Source organism: Gadus macrocephalus, chromosome 20 (genome assembly GCF_031168955.1).
Source record: "Gadus macrocephalus chromosome 20, ASM3116895v1".
In the NCBI taxonomy this organism is placed as follows: domain Eukaryota; kingdom Metazoa; phylum Chordata; class Actinopteri; order Gadiformes; family Gadidae; genus Gadus; species Gadus macrocephalus.
This window is the reverse complement of record NC_082401.1, coordinates 9,918,994-9,937,228: the sequence shown is the minus strand read 5'-3', so window position 1 is coordinate 9,937,228 and position 18,235 is coordinate 9,918,994. Positions and strand designations below refer to the sequence as shown.

At 46.3% G+C, this 18,235-nt stretch overlaps 1 protein-coding gene across 7 annotated transcripts in view; it reads right to left on the bottom strand.

Moving 5' to 3' along the window:
* The window catches only part of pikfyve (phosphoinositide kinase, FYVE finger containing), a 30,581-nt gene extending 12,418 nt beyond the window's left edge, over positions 1-18,163 (bottom strand). The window contains exons 1-23 of one of the 7 annotated variants that reach the window (XM_060040844.1): positions 18,058-18,076; positions 17,786-17,892; positions 15,756-15,952; positions 14,395-14,565; positions 13,146-13,255; positions 12,652-12,823; positions 12,025-12,229; positions 10,136-10,162; positions 9,811-9,900; positions 9,433-9,601; positions 8,982-9,139; positions 8,567-8,678; positions 6,778-6,925; positions 6,380-6,541; positions 5,810-5,872; positions 5,524-5,653; positions 4,643-4,823; positions 4,411-4,485; positions 3,810-3,917; positions 3,215-3,355; positions 2,875-3,001; positions 1,183-2,264; positions 224-652 (exon numbers count right to left, since the gene is read on the bottom strand). In XM_060040844.1, the coding sequence (XP_059896827.1) occupies positions 224-652; positions 1,183-2,264; positions 2,875-3,001; positions 3,215-3,355; positions 3,810-3,917; positions 4,411-4,485; positions 4,643-4,823; positions 5,524-5,653; positions 5,810-5,872; positions 6,380-6,541; positions 6,778-6,925; positions 8,567-8,678; positions 8,982-9,139; positions 9,433-9,601; positions 9,811-9,900; positions 10,136-10,162; positions 12,025-12,229; positions 12,652-12,823; positions 13,146-13,255; positions 14,395-14,565; positions 15,756-15,939 (4,044 nt within the window). In that variant the 5' untranslated portion in view covers positions 15,940-15,952; positions 17,786-17,892; positions 18,058-18,076. Of the gene's footprint in view, positions 1-223; positions 653-1,182; positions 2,265-2,874; positions 3,002-3,214; positions 3,356-3,809; positions 3,918-4,410; positions 4,486-4,642; positions 4,824-5,523; positions 5,654-5,809; positions 5,873-6,379; positions 6,542-6,777; positions 6,926-8,566; positions 8,679-8,981; positions 9,140-9,432; positions 9,602-9,810; positions 9,901-10,135; positions 10,163-12,024; positions 12,230-12,651; positions 12,824-13,145; positions 13,258-14,384; positions 14,566-15,755; positions 15,953-17,533; positions 17,739-17,785 lie in introns of those variants that run through there. The other 6 variants (XM_060040843.1, XM_060040847.1, XM_060040848.1 and 3 more) reach the window with 6 other exon arrangements.
* Between the last annotated feature and the right edge of the window lie 72 nt (positions 18,164-18,235).

Sequence of the window (18,235 nt, the reverse complement as noted above, 5' to 3'; positions counted from 1 at the left end):
ACAAACTCACAAACACACTCACAGACACACAGGTACAGACACAAACACACAGAAGCACTCACACACACGCACTCCCAGACATACACACACAGAAGCACTCACACACACACACAGAGACAAACTCACACGCGCACAAGCACTCAAAACCTGCAGCAAGGAAAATCCAAAAACAACCAACGGCAGGGAGACAAATCTAGCGCCCCCACGGCACCCTCTCGCTCACCTTGGAGGCCCAGCTCATGTCGCTCGCCCCGCTCGGCCTCTCTTCCTCGCTCTCCGCCTTGGACGGCGCCCGGAACGCCGCCTCCCTCTGCTCCCGGCTGCCCTGGCAGGCGGCGGCAGCGGCCGGGCCGGCCGATCCGAAGGGGTCGGAGCCGTCCCGCTGGCGGATGCGTCCGCCCTGAGCCCTGTAGTCGGCCAGCATGCGGGCCAGGCCGCTGCTGCCGTTCACCTGCTCCACCATGCGGGCGCTGGTGAGTCGGTGGCTGGGCAGGACGTCCAGGGGCCGCTGGGAGGGCGGCGCGTGGCCGTTCAGGTAGTGGCCCGTGGCGTGGGAGGAGGAGCCTGAGGGGGCGGGGTCTTTGAGGAGCTGGCGCTTCCGGCGCCCGTCCAGCTCCTTGAGGTCCTTGTTGAGCAAAGGGGAGAGGTAGACCTGCAGGAGGGGATAGGGGTGGAGGGGGTAGGTAGGCTTAAATGCTTATAATCACAATGTTATTACTTTTTTTATTAAAGAACACCTATTATGCTTTTTCGACTTTTATGACCTACAAACGTTGTTATAATGATTTATAGTCATGTTTAACCATACTAAAGTGTCAAATAATGACGTAGATGCATTTAAATCTTATGTTTCGTTGACTAATTATCCTTTTCTTTTAATCAAGTCAACAGAAGTTAAAAACTGTTTATAAAACATATTGCTAGTATAGCACTTTTTCAACCCTTCTAAAGTGAAGTCATTCTCTAGCAATGAATCAAAGTGGCTCAAACCCAAAACGACCGCGAGGCCGTGGGAGACGTCAGACTCGGGCACCACTGAATGGCGTCCTCGTGACATAGATAGTCACATTATCACTGCGAGGACAGGGCTTCTCCCGCTCCTGATCAAATCAAGCTCAGCACTAAGGTCTACTGTGCACATGCACATCAATTGAAAGAGGGTAACCCAAAGGGTAGCCGCACCTGTTCAGGGAAGTAGTCCCGGCTGGGGCACTGCAGGCCCGCGGCCGTGAGGAGGAAGGGCTCCCTGAAGCCGATGAAGGGCGAGATGCACAGGATGATGTCCTTCAGCTCCTGCCTGAACGCCGTGGAGAGGGACTTGAGGCGGTCGTCGCAGGACGCCACCTGCTCCGCCACAAACATCCCCGTGTCGTCCTGCAGGGGGTCCCGGAACCGCCTCGTCGGCGGGGAGGTCTCCGAGGCGTCCTCGGCGCACAGCGTCTCCCCGGTCCCCGTGCTGCCCTCCCCCACCGTGTCGTCCTCCTCAGACGCCCTGGTGAGCGTCTCCGTCTCGGGCTCCTCTTCCACCAACAGGAAGGGAGCGGGCAGAGGAACCTTGGTGGAGAAGGTGCTGGAGGAGGTGCTGGAGGAGGAGACAGCCACGGCGGGCACTGCCCTCTCCGTGGAAGAGCGTGGCGAGGAGGAGGAGACTGGTTTTGGCAACTCCTTCTCCCCTTTCTCCTTGGCCTTCTTCTCCTCCTCCTGCTCCTCCTCCTCCGCCTTCTTCTCCTCCTCCTCCCCCTTCTCCTCCTCCTCCCCCTTCTCCTCCTCCTCCCCCTTCTCCGCCTCCTCCTCCCCGAGTTTGGCCATCGGCTGTGGTGCGGCTGATGCAGGGGCTCCCTCCCCTGGTTCTCCCTCGCTGTTGGCCACTCCTTCTTCTTCTCCTCCTCCTACATCCACGTGCACTGCGTCCTCCGTAGTTCCATTGACGCCCTCGGCCACCCCACTCCCCACCTCCACCACGGTCACCGCCAGCTCCTCCTCCTCCTCCTCCTGCCCCCTCTTGGGGGCCTCCGCCTCGTCCTCCTCGGCGGTGGAGCCCTCCAGCAGGCAGGGGAAGGAGGTGCTGGGCGCCAGGCTGGGCGGCATGGCGAACTCGTCCATGAGGAAGGAGATCTCCAGCTGGGAGTGGTAGGCCACGCACACCATCAGCATGAGGATCTCCTTCACGCGGGCCAGCTCGTACTCCGCCGCGCCGCGCAGCTTGATGGTGCAGCCCAGGTGGGCCGGGCAGCCCTCGAAGAACATCAGCGTCTTGGACTCGTCTGGAGGGGGGGGAGGTGGGGGTCATAGAGGTGATTCTGGATTACCCGAAATTCACAGTCGATTGGGATCAATGGGATTTGGCAGCCTTTTTTTTTTCTCAACACAAAGCTTTCTGAGGCTCATAATCACCCAAGTGGGTGCTACATATTGGTGGTGGTTAGTGAGGTCCCCCCATCACTTTAGGCGTCTTTGAGTGTTATTAATTATTATTATTATTCATGTTTAACCTCTGTTTTCCTTTTATTCCTAGTCTGTTTTACATAGTTTTGAATGATGACTATATGCTCTGTAAGGTGACCTTGGGTGTCTTGAAAGGCGCCTCTAAATTAAATGTATTATTATTATTATAATCAGTAATCAGGATATGATTCGAGAAGGGTTCTTAAGGTTAAATAAATTCTAATAAAGTAACCAGAGTGCCTTCAGCCTTCAAAATCACAAGAAAACACAATGGATAGCCTGCATCACACGAAAATTGGCCCACGGCTGGTATTGTATTGATGACACACCCCAACTCTACAGTAAGTATACCCACTAAGAGGCCTCAACAGCAGTGGAAGGACTCCAACACTGGGATGATATGCCAGTGAATACGACTCTGCGACTCACTGTTGGACAAGGTGAAGGGCTGCATGTAGAACTTGTGGCAGGTGCCCAGGCGAGGTTTGGTGAGGAGCTGGTCCATCGACATCACCAGGTCCCCCTGTGTCATTCGGCTCACTCGGTCAAGCACTTGCTGCAGACGCGCGCACGCACACGCACACGCACACACACACACGCGCACACACACACACACACACACACAAAGCAACAACACCAGTCAATAGATGCAGCTTATGAGAAAATAGTATATGAGATAGTATAAATAGTGCAGGGAAAACCTGCATAGGGCAGGTTTAAGACCAGTGGCATCACTGAAGGAGCATTAAACGGCAGCAGTAGCACTGACCGGCTTGACGTTGATGACCAGCGTGATGCCGTGCTCCAGCAGCATGTCCTGGGCGATGCGCGACACCGTCTTCTCCACCAGCACCAGGTTGGGCCGCACGTCCACGATGCGCTGCACGTAGTTCTTCAGGAACTCCCGCTCCTGTGGGGAGCGCACCGCTGACGCTCAACGGGTGGATCGCTCTTTGGTTGGTGGAATCTTTTTTCGGTCTAAAAAAGCTGGTATATAGACTAGTCTCCCCTTTCATCTATTCATCCATCCATACCTCCATCTATGGATCCATCCATTCATCCATACCTCCATCTCTTAAGCTCTCCAAGATTGCTATTTGGTGATTAAATCACTTATTAGTTCACTTTGATAACTTTGAGGGTGAATGGAAGTAGAGTCCAAGTCAAAGTCAAAGCTTTTGTTGGTCACATGCCCAGCATAATGCAGGGTCCTTCTGAACAGGAACTCCATGCGTTATGGCAAGCGACAAAGACATAGGAGGCACTCGCAAGTAGATATCAAAATGTTAAGAAGTACGGCGTGGCGAGCCATTGTCATCAAGACCTTGTGTGTGTGTGTGCATGTGCGCGTGCGTGTGTCTGACCTGGAGCACAATGGGGTCGATGCAGGTGAACTTGGTCTCCTCTCGGTACAGGTACTCTATGGAGCACTTGAGCAGCAGCACTTTGGGGTTCTTGATGTACGAGTTCATCTGATTTCGAAACACACACGTGAGACGGAAGAACAAAACAGGCATCAAGGCATGAAAAAACACAAAAGATGTAGTTAAATTCAGTTGAAGGGGAATGCTTGGCTATTATCTAAAATAATGGAGAGCTGCCTCGTATGGGTGTTGTGAAAGCAGCATGGTCTGCAACATGAACTGTTTTCGGGCAGGCTTGGTGAGAAGTTGGAGCATTTACGCCATTTATCAAAGTCGGACCAATGGAAAACGCGAATCCGAGAAAGATATTTTGAAAGTTCAAAATAATCTGCCAATTTACTGTTAAACCGAAGTAGAGGGAAATATGAAGCCGTACTTCCTCATTTTACAAAATAGGGAGCATGCCGTTCCCTCATAAAAAAAGACAGCATCATTTTTATTTGTTAATGTAAGGAATTAATGGTTGAATCATTGAATAATAAATCCAGACATTTTGGGTGAAATGGAGAGTAAAGATTTTTTGAGCAGCTGCTCTGCGTACCTTCTTGTGAGCAATGTTCTTTGTGCACACAAATCCATTCACCACCACAGAGTCAAACTTCTTTCCCCCGGGAATCTGCAGGAAAGGCAAAGGGACCCTTATTCACAAGAGATACGGATGTAGTCCAGGCAAAACGCCTTCCTAGCAATTAAAAAAAGTCTGCATGCTGCAGCCTTTGCTACATTTCCGAGACAAACGCCACACACACACACACACACACACTGGGTCTGACCTTCTTGATGTGCACCAGCTGACGGATGTCCATGTCGTCGTCGCGGCTGCGGACGTCGGGCCGCACGGTCTGGACCACCGTGCGGACCACGGGCACGATGACGTCCCGCCAGGACAGGGACAGAGACTCGCTGTACAGCAGCTGCTGCAGCAGCGCCATCATGTGGCTGTGGTTGGCGGAGCTGCGAAAAAACACTGAATGTTACCCCCCACGAAAGACATGGATCCTGTGTAGGACTTAGGGGACTTTTTTATATTGATAAAACATACACAGTGTACACCAAGAAAGATCTTTTCTGACCTCCAGGCTTGAAAGGGTTAAAGATAGTTCATGTTTTCTTTGCATTAGCTACTCTTCACCACACTAAAGGGGAAATTCAAAAAATGTACAATTCGTTCTTTATCACTTCACTACTGCCGCTACATCTATCTTTATACGTAAAATTCAAGATGTCATTATACTAGACCTACAGTACTAGACCGACACACAGACACCACACACACCCCCCCCCCCAGCACACACACGCCTCCCACCCCAGCACCACCACACACACGCCTCCCACCCCCCCCCCAGCACACACACGCCTCCCACCCCAGCACCACCACACACACATCCCCCCCAGCACACACACGCCTCCCACCCCACCACCACACACACGCCTCCCACCCCACCACCACACACACGCCTCCCACCCCAGCACCACCACACCCCAGCACCACCACACACACGCCTCCCACCCCAGCACCACCACACACACATCCCCCCCAGCACACACACGCCTCCCACCCCAGCACCACCACACCCCAGCACCACCACACACACGCCCCCCACCCCACCACACACACGCCTCCCACCCCAGCACTAGCACCCTGCAGACTCACAGCAGCCTCTCCATGGCCTTCTTTTCCCCGTTCTCCTCTCGGAGCTGGTCCAGCGAGCTGTGGTGCCAGCCCAGGGGAGTCAGCAGCAGATCCTTGGCCTTGTCCTCCACACGACGGTTAAACAGTGACTCTGGTTACCATGACAACAGATGAGGGGGGCCAATACGAAGGAAACATGAGTAACTACCAGGGAACTGATTTGTGTGTGTGTGTGTGTGTGTGTGTGAGAGTGCGAGAGAGTAAGAGTGAGAGTGTGTGTGGGTGTGTGTGAGTGTTGTTTCCATACCCTTGATGAAAGCATCACTGATGGAGATGTTTTGCCCTCCATCTTCAGACAGGAGGAGTTCAGCTGAGGTTCAGATGATAAAGAAGAGGGGTTGACACACATGAAGAGAGACGGCACAGCACTACAGCGATGATTCATAAACAAATTAATAGATAATACCATTTACACTGACAAACAAATTCAATCTGCTGTAGTGTGTTGGTGGTGTTCTTTTATATTATTTAACCAGGTTGAACAAATTGAGATTCATATCCTTTTTGCAAGGGTGGGCTTGTCAAGAGCGAGGCACAGCATAATGTGGAATATAAAAGCAAATGTGTGTGTACATATACATGCGTTAATTATATTACCCTTCGATATCATGTACAATACAACTTTTCTATTTGACTTGTCTATTTGAATTTTCTTATTTTACTTTATTGTCCCTTATTGAATTGTGAAATTATATGAAACCCTGTTGTTAGCATACACTTCTCATATACTTCACATTTATAACTTTAGAACTTTTTCTATCCTCATGCTGTTGTAAAGACTCCTCGGGGACGGACCGAGTTCTGCCCTGGTCTGTACCTTTCTCTGCGGGCAGCGGTACGTGGGGGTACTTGGACTGCCTCTTGATGTGGAAGTTGACGTTGTCCTGCTCCACGTTGAGGTTGATGGAGGCGGCCGAGTCGCTGTCCACAGCTGACTGGACGCTGCTGACCGAGGTGCGCTTGCTGGGGCTGGACGAGTCTGCAGACCCATGGGGGGGGGAGCACAGGAATCAACACCACCTTCTCCACTACTCCGATTAACCAGCTAACTTATCTTTCTCCCTAAACACACATAATACATATTTACAACCAATGCTTTTCTTGACAGCAAAGCGTTTGATTTGATAAGGGGGGTTGACAAGGGGTTGGGGGGGGTAGGAGATAGAGGCATTGACCGAGGGGTTGTGGGGGTAGGAGATAGAGGGGAGGACTCACTGGGCATGGTGCAGTCGCTCTCATCGGCCAGCTGCTCCGTGTCGCTGTCGTCAAACTTGATGTCCTTGAACCAGGACGGCTCCGAGTGGCCTTCCAGGGAGTTGACGCTGTCGCTGTCGGGGGACGGCGTCTCAGAGAACTCTGTGCTCTGTGGACGTGCGGATGGAGAGAAAGGTGGAGAGAGAGAGAGGATATTTCTAGTTTAGCACATTTTGTTAAACTAGAAATATCCATGGTTCAGGCTGCCTGAGGTAGTTCTCCGCTGGGCTCCGACTTCCCTGACGCTAAAGGAGTCAACAGTTTATGGCTAGGGTGAATGTGCTCCCTATTCTCAGGGACCAAAGCCACCCTAGCCATAAACTGTTCACTCTGCTACCGTCAGGGAGCAGAGTGAACATAGCATCAGCACACAAACCACTAGGCTCAAGAGAAGCTTCTTTCCATGCACCACAAGACTCTTGAACTCACCCTAAGGTCCTGCCCCCACCCAATTTGTGTAATAAACATATGCATCGCAATCAACATTATGTACTTGTTTTGCAGAGATTACAACAAGGAAGGACCAATGAGTTCTGGGTTCAACGTTTGATTCACGGCTGAAGCTTAATGTTCGGAGAAGTGTCATGTATCATGATGTAACTCATCAATGACCTTGTTCGAACATTCTCTTCCTCTGTACCAGACGCTGTGCCTGTATCTCATTGACATATCTTATCATGATAAAGGATGATTCTGTCTCTGTTGGGATTTGTATCATGTACCCTGTGCGCTGGTACATTTCCGCTCTTCTGTGAACGTGTCTATTTTACTTCACCGTTAGCCCTGAGACTCTCAGTACCTCTTCAAGCTGTAGATGATAGCTGTTAAGATTCTTCACGCCAGGGCCCTGATCTTCTCTTGAACAAATTGTACACAGGCTTCATGTATCTGAACAAAGTTTGAGTCTCTCGGAGCGATTCAGCCTTGTGCATTGATTCCTGTTGTCGCTGCTTTGCTTACAAAGAGGATCAAGAACAAGAGCACTTAACCACAACAGACGACATATGGAACAAGTGTGCACGTCACTTTGGTGTCAGAAGCAAGATACACTTATTTAACAATGAGAATTTATACTCACTTCTCCTTCTTTAGAATTTTCTCAGTAACTCAGCAGACCAGAAGGAGGGTAGCGTAAAAAAGAGTAACTCAGTGGACTTGGGAGTGGCTCGGTAGCTTAAATAAAGATCTCTTTTCTGAGTTGACTCACTGGACTGGGCAACAGGGCTTGGTGGCAATGTTTTTTATAGACGTGATTGTTGTTCCATGCACTCTGGTTGAATAAAGTGTAGGTTTAGAATGCTCAATGTGCTCGGACAGACATTGAATTGTTGATAAGCTAGGTTGTTCATTGAATTGCTTTCACCTTGTAAAACGCAAAACCACTGAGGCTGAAGTGCTTCGTGAAAGTCATGTATCGACGCCTTAGCAAGACCTCCAGGCTACCATGGGACAACAACCCGTTACAAATAGAAACCATGATAATGAAACCATAAATAAACAGCAAAAGAAAACGCAGACCCATGTTTTTCAACCAAACCAATATTGGGGAACCGATGTTCCAGACTAGCATAAATGATGGCACGCAGGAAGCATTGGATCAATATCAAACATCACGCTTACATAGACAATCCTGACCCAGAGAACTCGGCCACACCAGACGACGATAGATTAGCACGCATAATATTGACATCATCCTCCCCTGGTTTAAATAAACGTCAGATCATTTGCATAACGTGTACACATGTGTTACCTGTAGAGGGCGGTAAAGAGCGTACTCGTCCCTGAACAGCTGGTCATTGTGAGTGACACAGTCCAGCCACCGGCCATCTACCAGTGCCTGGCCAATGGCTATAGCTTGGGCCCTGCAGTGGATAAGCAGACAGACACAGAGAGATAAAAGGAGAAAAGAAGGACATGGAGAGAGAAAGGAAGAAAGACAGAGTGAAAGGGAGCCAGAGTGAGAGACAGAGAGAGAAAGTCTAAATACATAACTTTCTTATAATGTATTTCAAAAGGTAAAATAAGCTGGACCTCTCATGGCCTGAGAGATCCGACAAACATCTCCAGATATACAAAACATCTCCAAAACTAGTATAAAGGCCTGACTAAGATCAACAACCATCGTAAAATTTGAATAAAGCATTTGAGTCACAAAAACAACCAACCTTGTGGAGATGGTGCCGTTGCGAAGCAGCCAGTTGACCAGCTCCTTCCCCACGATGCAGTTGGGGTAGGTCCTAAGCCAGTAGCGATGGTCCTGGAACTCCATGCCTGTGTTGTGGTGGCAGATCCTCTTCCACAGGTCCTTCAGCTGGGACGAGTCCTAGAAAATGACGGCACAGTGGTACGTGGGTCAGCGAGGACATTGTTTATTTCCATTGACACAACCCTCTTTTGTGTGGTTCAACGTATTAGTTCAGGTTAGGTTCTGCAGGTCCATTTGTGTTTTGAATGAGCATTAATGAAGATTAAATGTGTGTTTCTCATAAAACACATGATTTTGGTGTCAACCTGACGATACAAATATCGTGAATGGATCGTGAATCGTTTGAATGGATATGGCTCTAAATGGGGGTATGTGTTATTGGGGCCAACAGAGGAGGCCTTGGTGCGCACCAGCAGTATCTTCCTCTCCTCCTCGCTGTGGTCCTGCTTGGTGCCGGTCATGGGGCCGGCCTTGGCGTTGCTCATGGTACGGCTGGGCTGCGGGCTGACGGAGCTGTCGTACGCCGGCCCCATGGCGGAGCCCGCACGGTCCAGGGACAGGTTGGAGACGCTGGCGGACCTGCGGTGTTACAGGGGGGGGGAGAGAGAGGGGAGAGAACGACCACAAAGCAAAACGGGTGGGGGAGTGGGAGGAGAGAGAGGGGCGTCAGGGGCGTGTCTGGCGGGGAGGAATGGGAGGTCGAGCTCGACCAGAAATGAGAAGGAAAATCAAGCTGAGATAGGCGGGGATGGGAGGAAGGGGGAGATATGCCCAGAGAAGCGACTGACCTCTTCCTAGCAGGTGATTTGCCTACGTCTTCTTGTAGTGTCGTCAGCCTGGAACTGAGACCACTGCCCTGAGTCTCCTGGTGAATCAAACTAGTACACACGCCCAAACACAGATCCCCCCTGTTGAACAACGCGTGCGTTTCCTTCATTCGACTCACACAACTTAGTAGTTCTTTTAATGTACCCGGCATGCATCCACCCTGATAGATTAACCCCACTGACGGAGAACAGAAGCATGCAAGAGGGTTAGATCTGGAATGCACCCCACAGAGAAAGGCTAAAGTATAGAAGAGACTCAGAAGGGAAAAGATGCAGCAGGACTCACTTCTTCCTCATCCCAATGGGAGTTTTTCTATGCCAGGAGAAAAAAGAGAGGGAAAAAAGGTTCTCTTAGAGACCCGAAAACAGAGAAAAGGAGGCAAGAGGGCTCAACATGGTCAGGTGGTGACTTTGCTGTGACAGGGATGCAAGCGATTAGGTTTGCATAGCGCAAATGGAGTCAGCATATTAAGTCGGCATGCTGAATGGTCGGAACAAATACAGTGGAATGTGTTGACCAGCAACATGTTGCTCATAAGCCTATATTGAATATTTCATTCATCTATTCAGATCCCTCATTGATTCAGTTCCTCCAGTCTTTAAAGTTATCATGTAATTAATGCCATCATTTAGCATGCATTATCATCTCTAGTTGACACACGTTAAGTCTCTTGCTTGGATCATGATTTGTAAGAGATTTGATGGATCACTGAGACTTGAATAGTATTATGGCAGACATATTCTATACTTTTATTTGATCGGCCACTTAATTAAGTTAGATTTTCTCCATCATTGTTCATATTTTATATTCAGTCTCCTCCATTTGTAGTTATGTCTCAGACAAATTGAAGAAATTTAGATAAATGAGAAAGCTCATAAGTAGTCCAGAAAGGAGTACGCAATGCATCTGCAGCCTCGCCCATGAAATATAAGATCAAACAGCAGCGATTTTCCGCTGATTTAAAGTGGACCTTCAAAGAAGCATGTCAAGCAACACACAGATTGAGTTGGATGTGGATTATGTGTGAAAGGAAGAAAGAAAATTGAGGACTCATGTGCAGGCAAACCATGAGGGTAAGGTGACTCTCGTCAAGTCCCTTTCCTTGTATGTGCAAATATATTTGGCAGAATAAAATAAGTCTGACTCTGAATACCAAGAGGAAAGAAAAGGGAAGTTGGACAAGGAAGCGACACTTGTATCATGCATGATGACTTCCCTATGATTAATTGTTTTTAGACATTCACACAATCAATTCAGAACTCGTTTCACGCAGATGACTTGTTAATCCAACTGGATTCCAGTTGCTGCCAAACTGCTCAATTAATCAGCCAAATACGTGAAGGGTTCTTCCGAGTTGATTAAGGTATATATAGTGCTTGTCCATCAGAATGTATCATGGGATTTCTTTTTGGCAATACACAGCTATATTGTATTAAGTACTGTAAAATCCTAAATCACTCCAATGCTCCCAAAACGGCGGCCATTATTGTGATTTTATATTGTGATGTCCGAGCCCTACAGTGGTAAGAATAAGTTTATGCACCCATACTAAGTTGACTAAAAAGAGGAATAAAAAATCATCTTCTGGAAATCGATCTTATTGCCTTAATTAAACAAATGAGGAAAAATCCAACCTTTTAGGCCACAAGCTTTCTTTGTGAATGAATAATGTATTTAAATAAATAAATGTTCATTAGAATACAGGGTGCATAGTAGGGAGTATAGGAACCCCTAATTTTTGGAATTAAAATAGCCACACAACAATACATACCCTTCACCATACCTAGAGATTGGCATGTTTTGTTTTTTTCTATTTTAATTCCAAAGGCCTAGGTGACTTTATCAGTATGCATAGTATCCTGGATCCATGAATTAAAATGGCCTTTAAAAATAAAAATCTGCCTGCCTCTATGGGAATTTAACATAGGGGTTCCTATACTTTATATATACTACTATATATTTTTTACTATATTTTTACTAATGTATCGTACTATATTTACGATACATTATTCATACACAAAAAAAATTGGTGGCCTTACGGTTAGATTTTTCTCCCTTTGGTTTAATTAAGGCATTAAGATAAAAAAAAAGATTCCTCTTTTTAGTCAACTTTAGCAGGGGTGAATAAACTCATTCTTACCACTGTATATATGTGTTAATGTGTTTGTGTTCACCTCTGCCATGTGAGGTCTTCCTCCAGGAAGATGTTTCTACTGGCCTTGCGCCCCCCCACAGGCGTCCTGGGCTCGCTGGGCTCCACGCTCACAGAGCAGGGGGAGTCCGACAGCGCGCTCAGGTCCTCGCCGATGGAGCCCGAGTCGGCCGAGTGGGCATAGCTGAGTGCTATCTTGCGACAATAGGTACAGGCCCGCAAGTCTCCTACAGCAGGGGAGGGAGAAAGAGAACGAGAAGAGAGCGATTAAGAAAGAGAAAACAAGAGAAAGAGAAAACAAGAGAAAGAGAAAAACAAGAGAAAGAGAAAAACAAGAAAGAGATAGACAGATATATGGATGGATGGATGGATGGATGGATGGATGGATGGATGGATGGATGGATGGATGGATGGATGGATAGAGAGAGAATGAGAGACAGAATGAGAGAACGAAAGAGAAAGAGCAGGAGTAAATTAAGGGGCATCCAGGTCTGACTTTTTATCATTATCAAGCTTAATTGTAACACATCAACTCCAAATCAGTCCTTCTGTTATCAACTGTGTTTTCTCATGTTGTCTCCCCCTGTGCTCCTCCCTCTCGGTGTGTCCTTTAGAAGACACCTCAGCCACCTCTCTCCGTGGTGCTTACCGGTGTAGCCCATGAACTTGCCGGGGATCTCCTGGTTGCAGCAGCGGCTGCAGAAGATCTGGCCACAGAGCCGGCAGTGGTGGCGGCGGCGGAAGGTGGTGAACTTCTCGTTGCAGTCATAGCACTCTTTGCACTGGCTGTCCGGCATCCAGTACTGCTTCAGGTCACTGTCCTGGTGTGGGGAAAGGACACAAACGCACCCACAGGGAACCACTTAGGCTCAAAGGCGCGCGTGCGTGCGTGCGTGCGTGCGTGCGTGCGTGTGTGTGTGTGTGTGTGTGTGTGTGTGTGTGCGTGTGTGTGTATGTGTGTGTGTGTGCGTGTGTGTGTGTGTGTCTCCCTGCATAGACTCCTGGCCTTCCCTTCCCATGCCTTTGAGATATAACATCAAGGATGTTTGTAATTAACTTCCATGCGGGGGATCACTGCCATTAAAGGCCCAGCGCTGTGGAGGTGAGCGTGATTTAGGCTTAAGCGTGAATGTCCTTTAATACCTGACTCTTCCCCTCCATGATTTCTTTCAGTCTTTTCAGAGCGGTGCGCAGTTGAACTGCTGTGCGTGGATCATGACTGCTGAGCGGCGTCTCCGATTTCCTGCGGCCTTCTGTGAAAGGGGGAGATGGATGGATGCCATGAAACCTGGAAGTCTGTACCAGATTTTTCTTTGTAAACATGGGATCACATGTATCAAGTTGTGTTCCAAAAGCTTACCTTGCAAATGACATCAGCATTTTACAATCTAAACAAATTACAGAAGTTGTGTAACATCTAAGACACACAGTTACAGCTAACACTCACTCAAGATAAGAGAGTAAATAGGCTAGTGTTAGTTTTAAAGTTCAAAATCACATCATTCCAGTTATTAATGCCTGGGTGGAGATTAGACTAAAACCGATCACTTCAATATAAATATAAGCTTCACACACAATACATGCAAGCAAACTCACAAATAAAAATGCTTGTATTAGGCTGGGTTCTTAAATTATTCTTTATAAGAAAGCGGTTAAAAAATGATACATCAAACACATGGTTAATTTTTGGGCAAACCACGAAGTGCAGAAGGGCCCTTACCTGGCCAATCCACTGTAATGGAAAAGACATGAGAATGTATGTTACAGCCTCCACTTTAACATATCCGACCCCAAAGCTGAACCATTTCACAGATCTCAATCTACAGCAATGGATTGTAGGTATTTTTCAAGTCTCTGAGACCATGTAACGTCTTGATGTCGTGGTGTGAACCAGCTATGCAAAATCACTTAGTTCAACATTCCTCATTATATTACGGTGTGAATATAAATGTATTAGAAACAGTTCATTATACAGGTTTTACACAATGTCATTTAAAAAGTATAATATGAAAAAACATAACATAGATTTTTAAAGCCTCAGGAGATAATCTATGGGCAAGAGAAGCAAACAATAAAATGTCTACTAAGAAAATACATTGCATTTTAAACACTTTGGCTGTTGTACAACTCAGTAGAATTGAATATGAATGATTAAAAGTTCAGTCCAGAAATACAAACTGGAATGCCTGCCGTATTTTTCCAAAAAGCCATGATCATTCATCTTTGATCTGTATATTGATGACAAGACAGACTTCTTTCTAGTTGCAGCAGATAATTAGATCCCAAAACCAGTGTAAACCACCATTCAAAAGGGAATAAATAGCACTACAAATAAACATGCATTATGCCTTAGGATGCCATATCTCTGCTAAAAGAGTTCAGGGTGCGTTACCGGAAGCAGTGGAGGTCCGCCGGAGCGGGTCTGGGTGCTGCTTGCGGTGGGACCCGGGAAGGTGGTTGGAATGTGAAGGACTGGTGGCCCATGGCCCTCTGACTAACTGTGGGGAGGGGACCGGCACATCAGCCTTCTCCAGAATCGTCGGAGAAGGAGCCCGCCCCTCTTCTGCATGTGCACATAGCAATGTGTACACACACACACACACACACACACACACACACACACACACACACACACACACACACACACACACACACACACACACACACACACACACACACACACACACACACACACACACACATGCAAACACAAAAGTGATGTGTTCAGAGAAACAATTGTCATAAGATTGCTCCCAAGGACCCTTAAAATAATTACATCATTATTAGATTACTATGTAAAAGGTCAAGTATGAAGAAACTGTCTTTATTCAATGATTCAATGGTAAAAAAAAAGGGTAAAAGGTATATGTTAAGGGTTATGGTTGCAATATATATAAAAATATATATAATTCTAGAAGTTAGTTGATTCAAAATAGTACTGCCATACACTACTCCTTATATCACCAAGGCACTCCCTCAGTGACTTCCTTTAGGACATCACATCAAGTAAAATTCGACTTAATCACAGAAAGGTGAGACTGTATAGTGATATTCTCTTCAAAGAAACGAAAATAGGATTATAACTACACCTTGTATCACCGAAGACATGAGATGAAATAACTTCCCAATCAGGGGAAATCTCAATGTCTCCTACCGCACTCCTTAATATCCAAGTTTTGCCAACAACTTGGAGATTATACAAGGTGTATATATATTATTTATACAACTATGCTTTTAACATTGCTTAGTAGCCTCAAGGGAAAGTGGTTGACGATAAAGCTCTCAGACTCATTGCCAGTCACATGAGTTTGTTCGTAGCCTCTTTAGATTTCCATCACATGAGCCATGACCTAGCCAGCACCAATTAAACATTGATTTTCCTTTGGAGTCTTACTCAAAGTAGCCATGTTGAATACTTTACGTCAGCATTTCAGAGATTATTCTGCAATGTCATTGTATTTTTCGCATTCCTAAACCTGTCGTTTTCTCCTGCAGCTATTTCAATTCGTACATACAAAGTTTCTCAAGAATAGATTGCGCCATCAATTCAGGGAATTTTTCTCCATGCTTTACTTTCTTCTGGTTTACATTTGTCCCCGCACTGTGGGGGAAATTAGCTATAACTCAAGCCACTAGTGTTTGCTCATGAGAAAATGTGGTTTAAACCCAAAATCAAACAACTTAACTTTTAGTACATTTAAGAACTGCCGACCTACAGTGGACCCAAACAAATTGAGGGGTGTGGAGGCCCACCTTTGTTGCTAAAGCGGAAAAGGTTGACGAAGGAGCTGTACGCAGAGCGCAGCGGGGGCTCATCCTGCTCCGGCGTGAGCGGCTTGAACTGGGTCAGGTGGGAGGGGCTGGCGGGCGAGAGGACAGGCTGCTCAGCAGTCCAGTCAGTGGAGGACGAGGAGGAGGACTTGTCGTCGGCGGCCATGTCACTGCTGATCCTGATAAAAGGGAAAGCACATAAAACAATGGGCATGGTGCATCACTGACCTTTGAGAGATCATTTCAAGATCCTCAAAACGTTTACCATTACGGTCTATGAAGAAGGAAAGGAAAAAGGCTTGCAGCCTTTGCTGGTCTTTCGTTGTAGAAAACCCCCAATGCATATTTACAGCAGTGAAATTAGGTTGTAGTATTTGCTTGCTTGCCTCTAGCTACTGTTATTCAACAACTGTTTATTTAAGATAAGACTTGATTAGGTTTTGATACAGAGGGTTTGATAAGCTGAAATTGTGTCAATAAACTATAATTTCTACATTTAAAGTGACAATAAAAGGCACTATTCCCACATGTGGTCAACAAGATTGGTTTAGAAGAGGATATAAATCATAGGATTGTGTACCCGCTTAGCCTGTGTCAAAAAGTAGCAGGACAGATAAAAGCATTCGATGCATACATACATCAACAGACATGCAAAGACACTGATTGGTCTGGCTGAAATCGTCTTTAAACACTTTATAATCATGACCAAAGACACATTTACTGAAAATATTTAATAATGCAGAATGATATTGTTAGTGGTTAGAGCGGCAAGGACTAGGCTTTTGACAATGGAAGACATGCATTTACTACTACCATTACAACGACTGCATAAAAAAGAACATGCATTTACTACTACTACTACTACTACCAGACACAAAATAACCTTGTCCAAATTCAACATCTGTGTGATAATATTGCAGTTCTATTTGGTACATATGATTGAAAAATATGTAAGTCTTTTTTACATATTGTCTTTAACAGAAAACGCATACATTTTAATGTTTTGCTATATTTGTTATCGGATTGAATACCAAGCATTGGTATTAAATAGAGAATTGCTCTATCGAACAATATGTCATTTTTTACCAACCAAAGGAAATCCCTGTCTACAAGGAAGCCCGTTTGTTTTATAAGATTTGTTGATCATAGAGCAAAACTAGACTCGCGGTTGTTTGACAAATCCCCTGCCTCGTCTCTCACGGTGAAAAATCAATCATATGATGATGGAAAAAATAGAGTAAGGTGGACTTCTGACGACCCACACACAGGGACAGGACACAATGAAAGCTATGGCGTAAACGAAGCAAAAAACAACAACTGTCAATCCCCGACCGTGGGTGTCTTTAATAAACAAAACAAGGCTGCAGCTCGTGTATGTTAACTTATTATCCAAATTTTGGCTTACTGGGAACTGACCATCTTCAATGAAGTAGCCAAAAACTAGACTCGCGGTTGTTTGACAAATCCCCTGGCTCGTCTCTCCCTGGGAAAAATCAATCATGTGATGATGGAAACGGGCCTCGAGTAAGGTGGACTTCTGACGGCTCATGAACATGTCCCCCCCCTACCCACACACACAGTGACAGGACACAATGAAAGCTATTGCGTAAACGAAGAAAAAAACAACTACTGTCAATCCCCGACCGTGGGTGTCTTTAATAAATAAAACAAGACTGCAGCTCGTGTATGTTAACTTATTATCCAAATGTTGGCTTACTGGGAACTGGCCATCTACAATGAAGTAGCCAGAGATAATGTACCTTGTTATCCAACGCCAGCTCAAAACTGCAACTTCATGGCTATAATCTCCCTACGACCAGACCAGGACAACTGTATTCATTAAAGACTGGTATGAGGCTAGAGAGACAAGTTGCAGCTAGTAGCTGACGTTAGCTAACGTTAAGCATAGCATCATCTTCTTACGTACGTTACTGCTAGCATTAGTGGTACATTGACAGAAGATGTTGAACACACAGACACACGGCTCAATGGCAGAAACAATTACAATTTACCTGTGTACTGTCTGTCACTTCATCGTTTCTATGACATTGACAAAAAAGCTGCTTTACTGTGTGGGAAGCCGACTCCCATACGGAGAGGGGAGAGCAGAGCAGTCGAACTGTTGTGATCACGAGACAAGGCAAAGACAGACAAACTCCGAGTCAACGATCGATCCATTTTTTAACATTGCATGTAGCTGTTGTAATGTGTTTAATAGACGACGGATACAAATTGTATTTCTAGCCTTCACTTATAAACTCTTGTTAAATTGTTAAAAGCATACCGTTAAACAGACCCTTTATCCTGTGCCAACAGAGGGCGACAAAGCGTAACATTGGGTTGGTTGCCTACAACCTACATCCATGCCTAAAGCCCTCTATATAAACATGTATGCATATTATTTATCACTCAAGACTAGCTGAAAATCTAAACCAAAATATCTGAATATGTATATATGTATA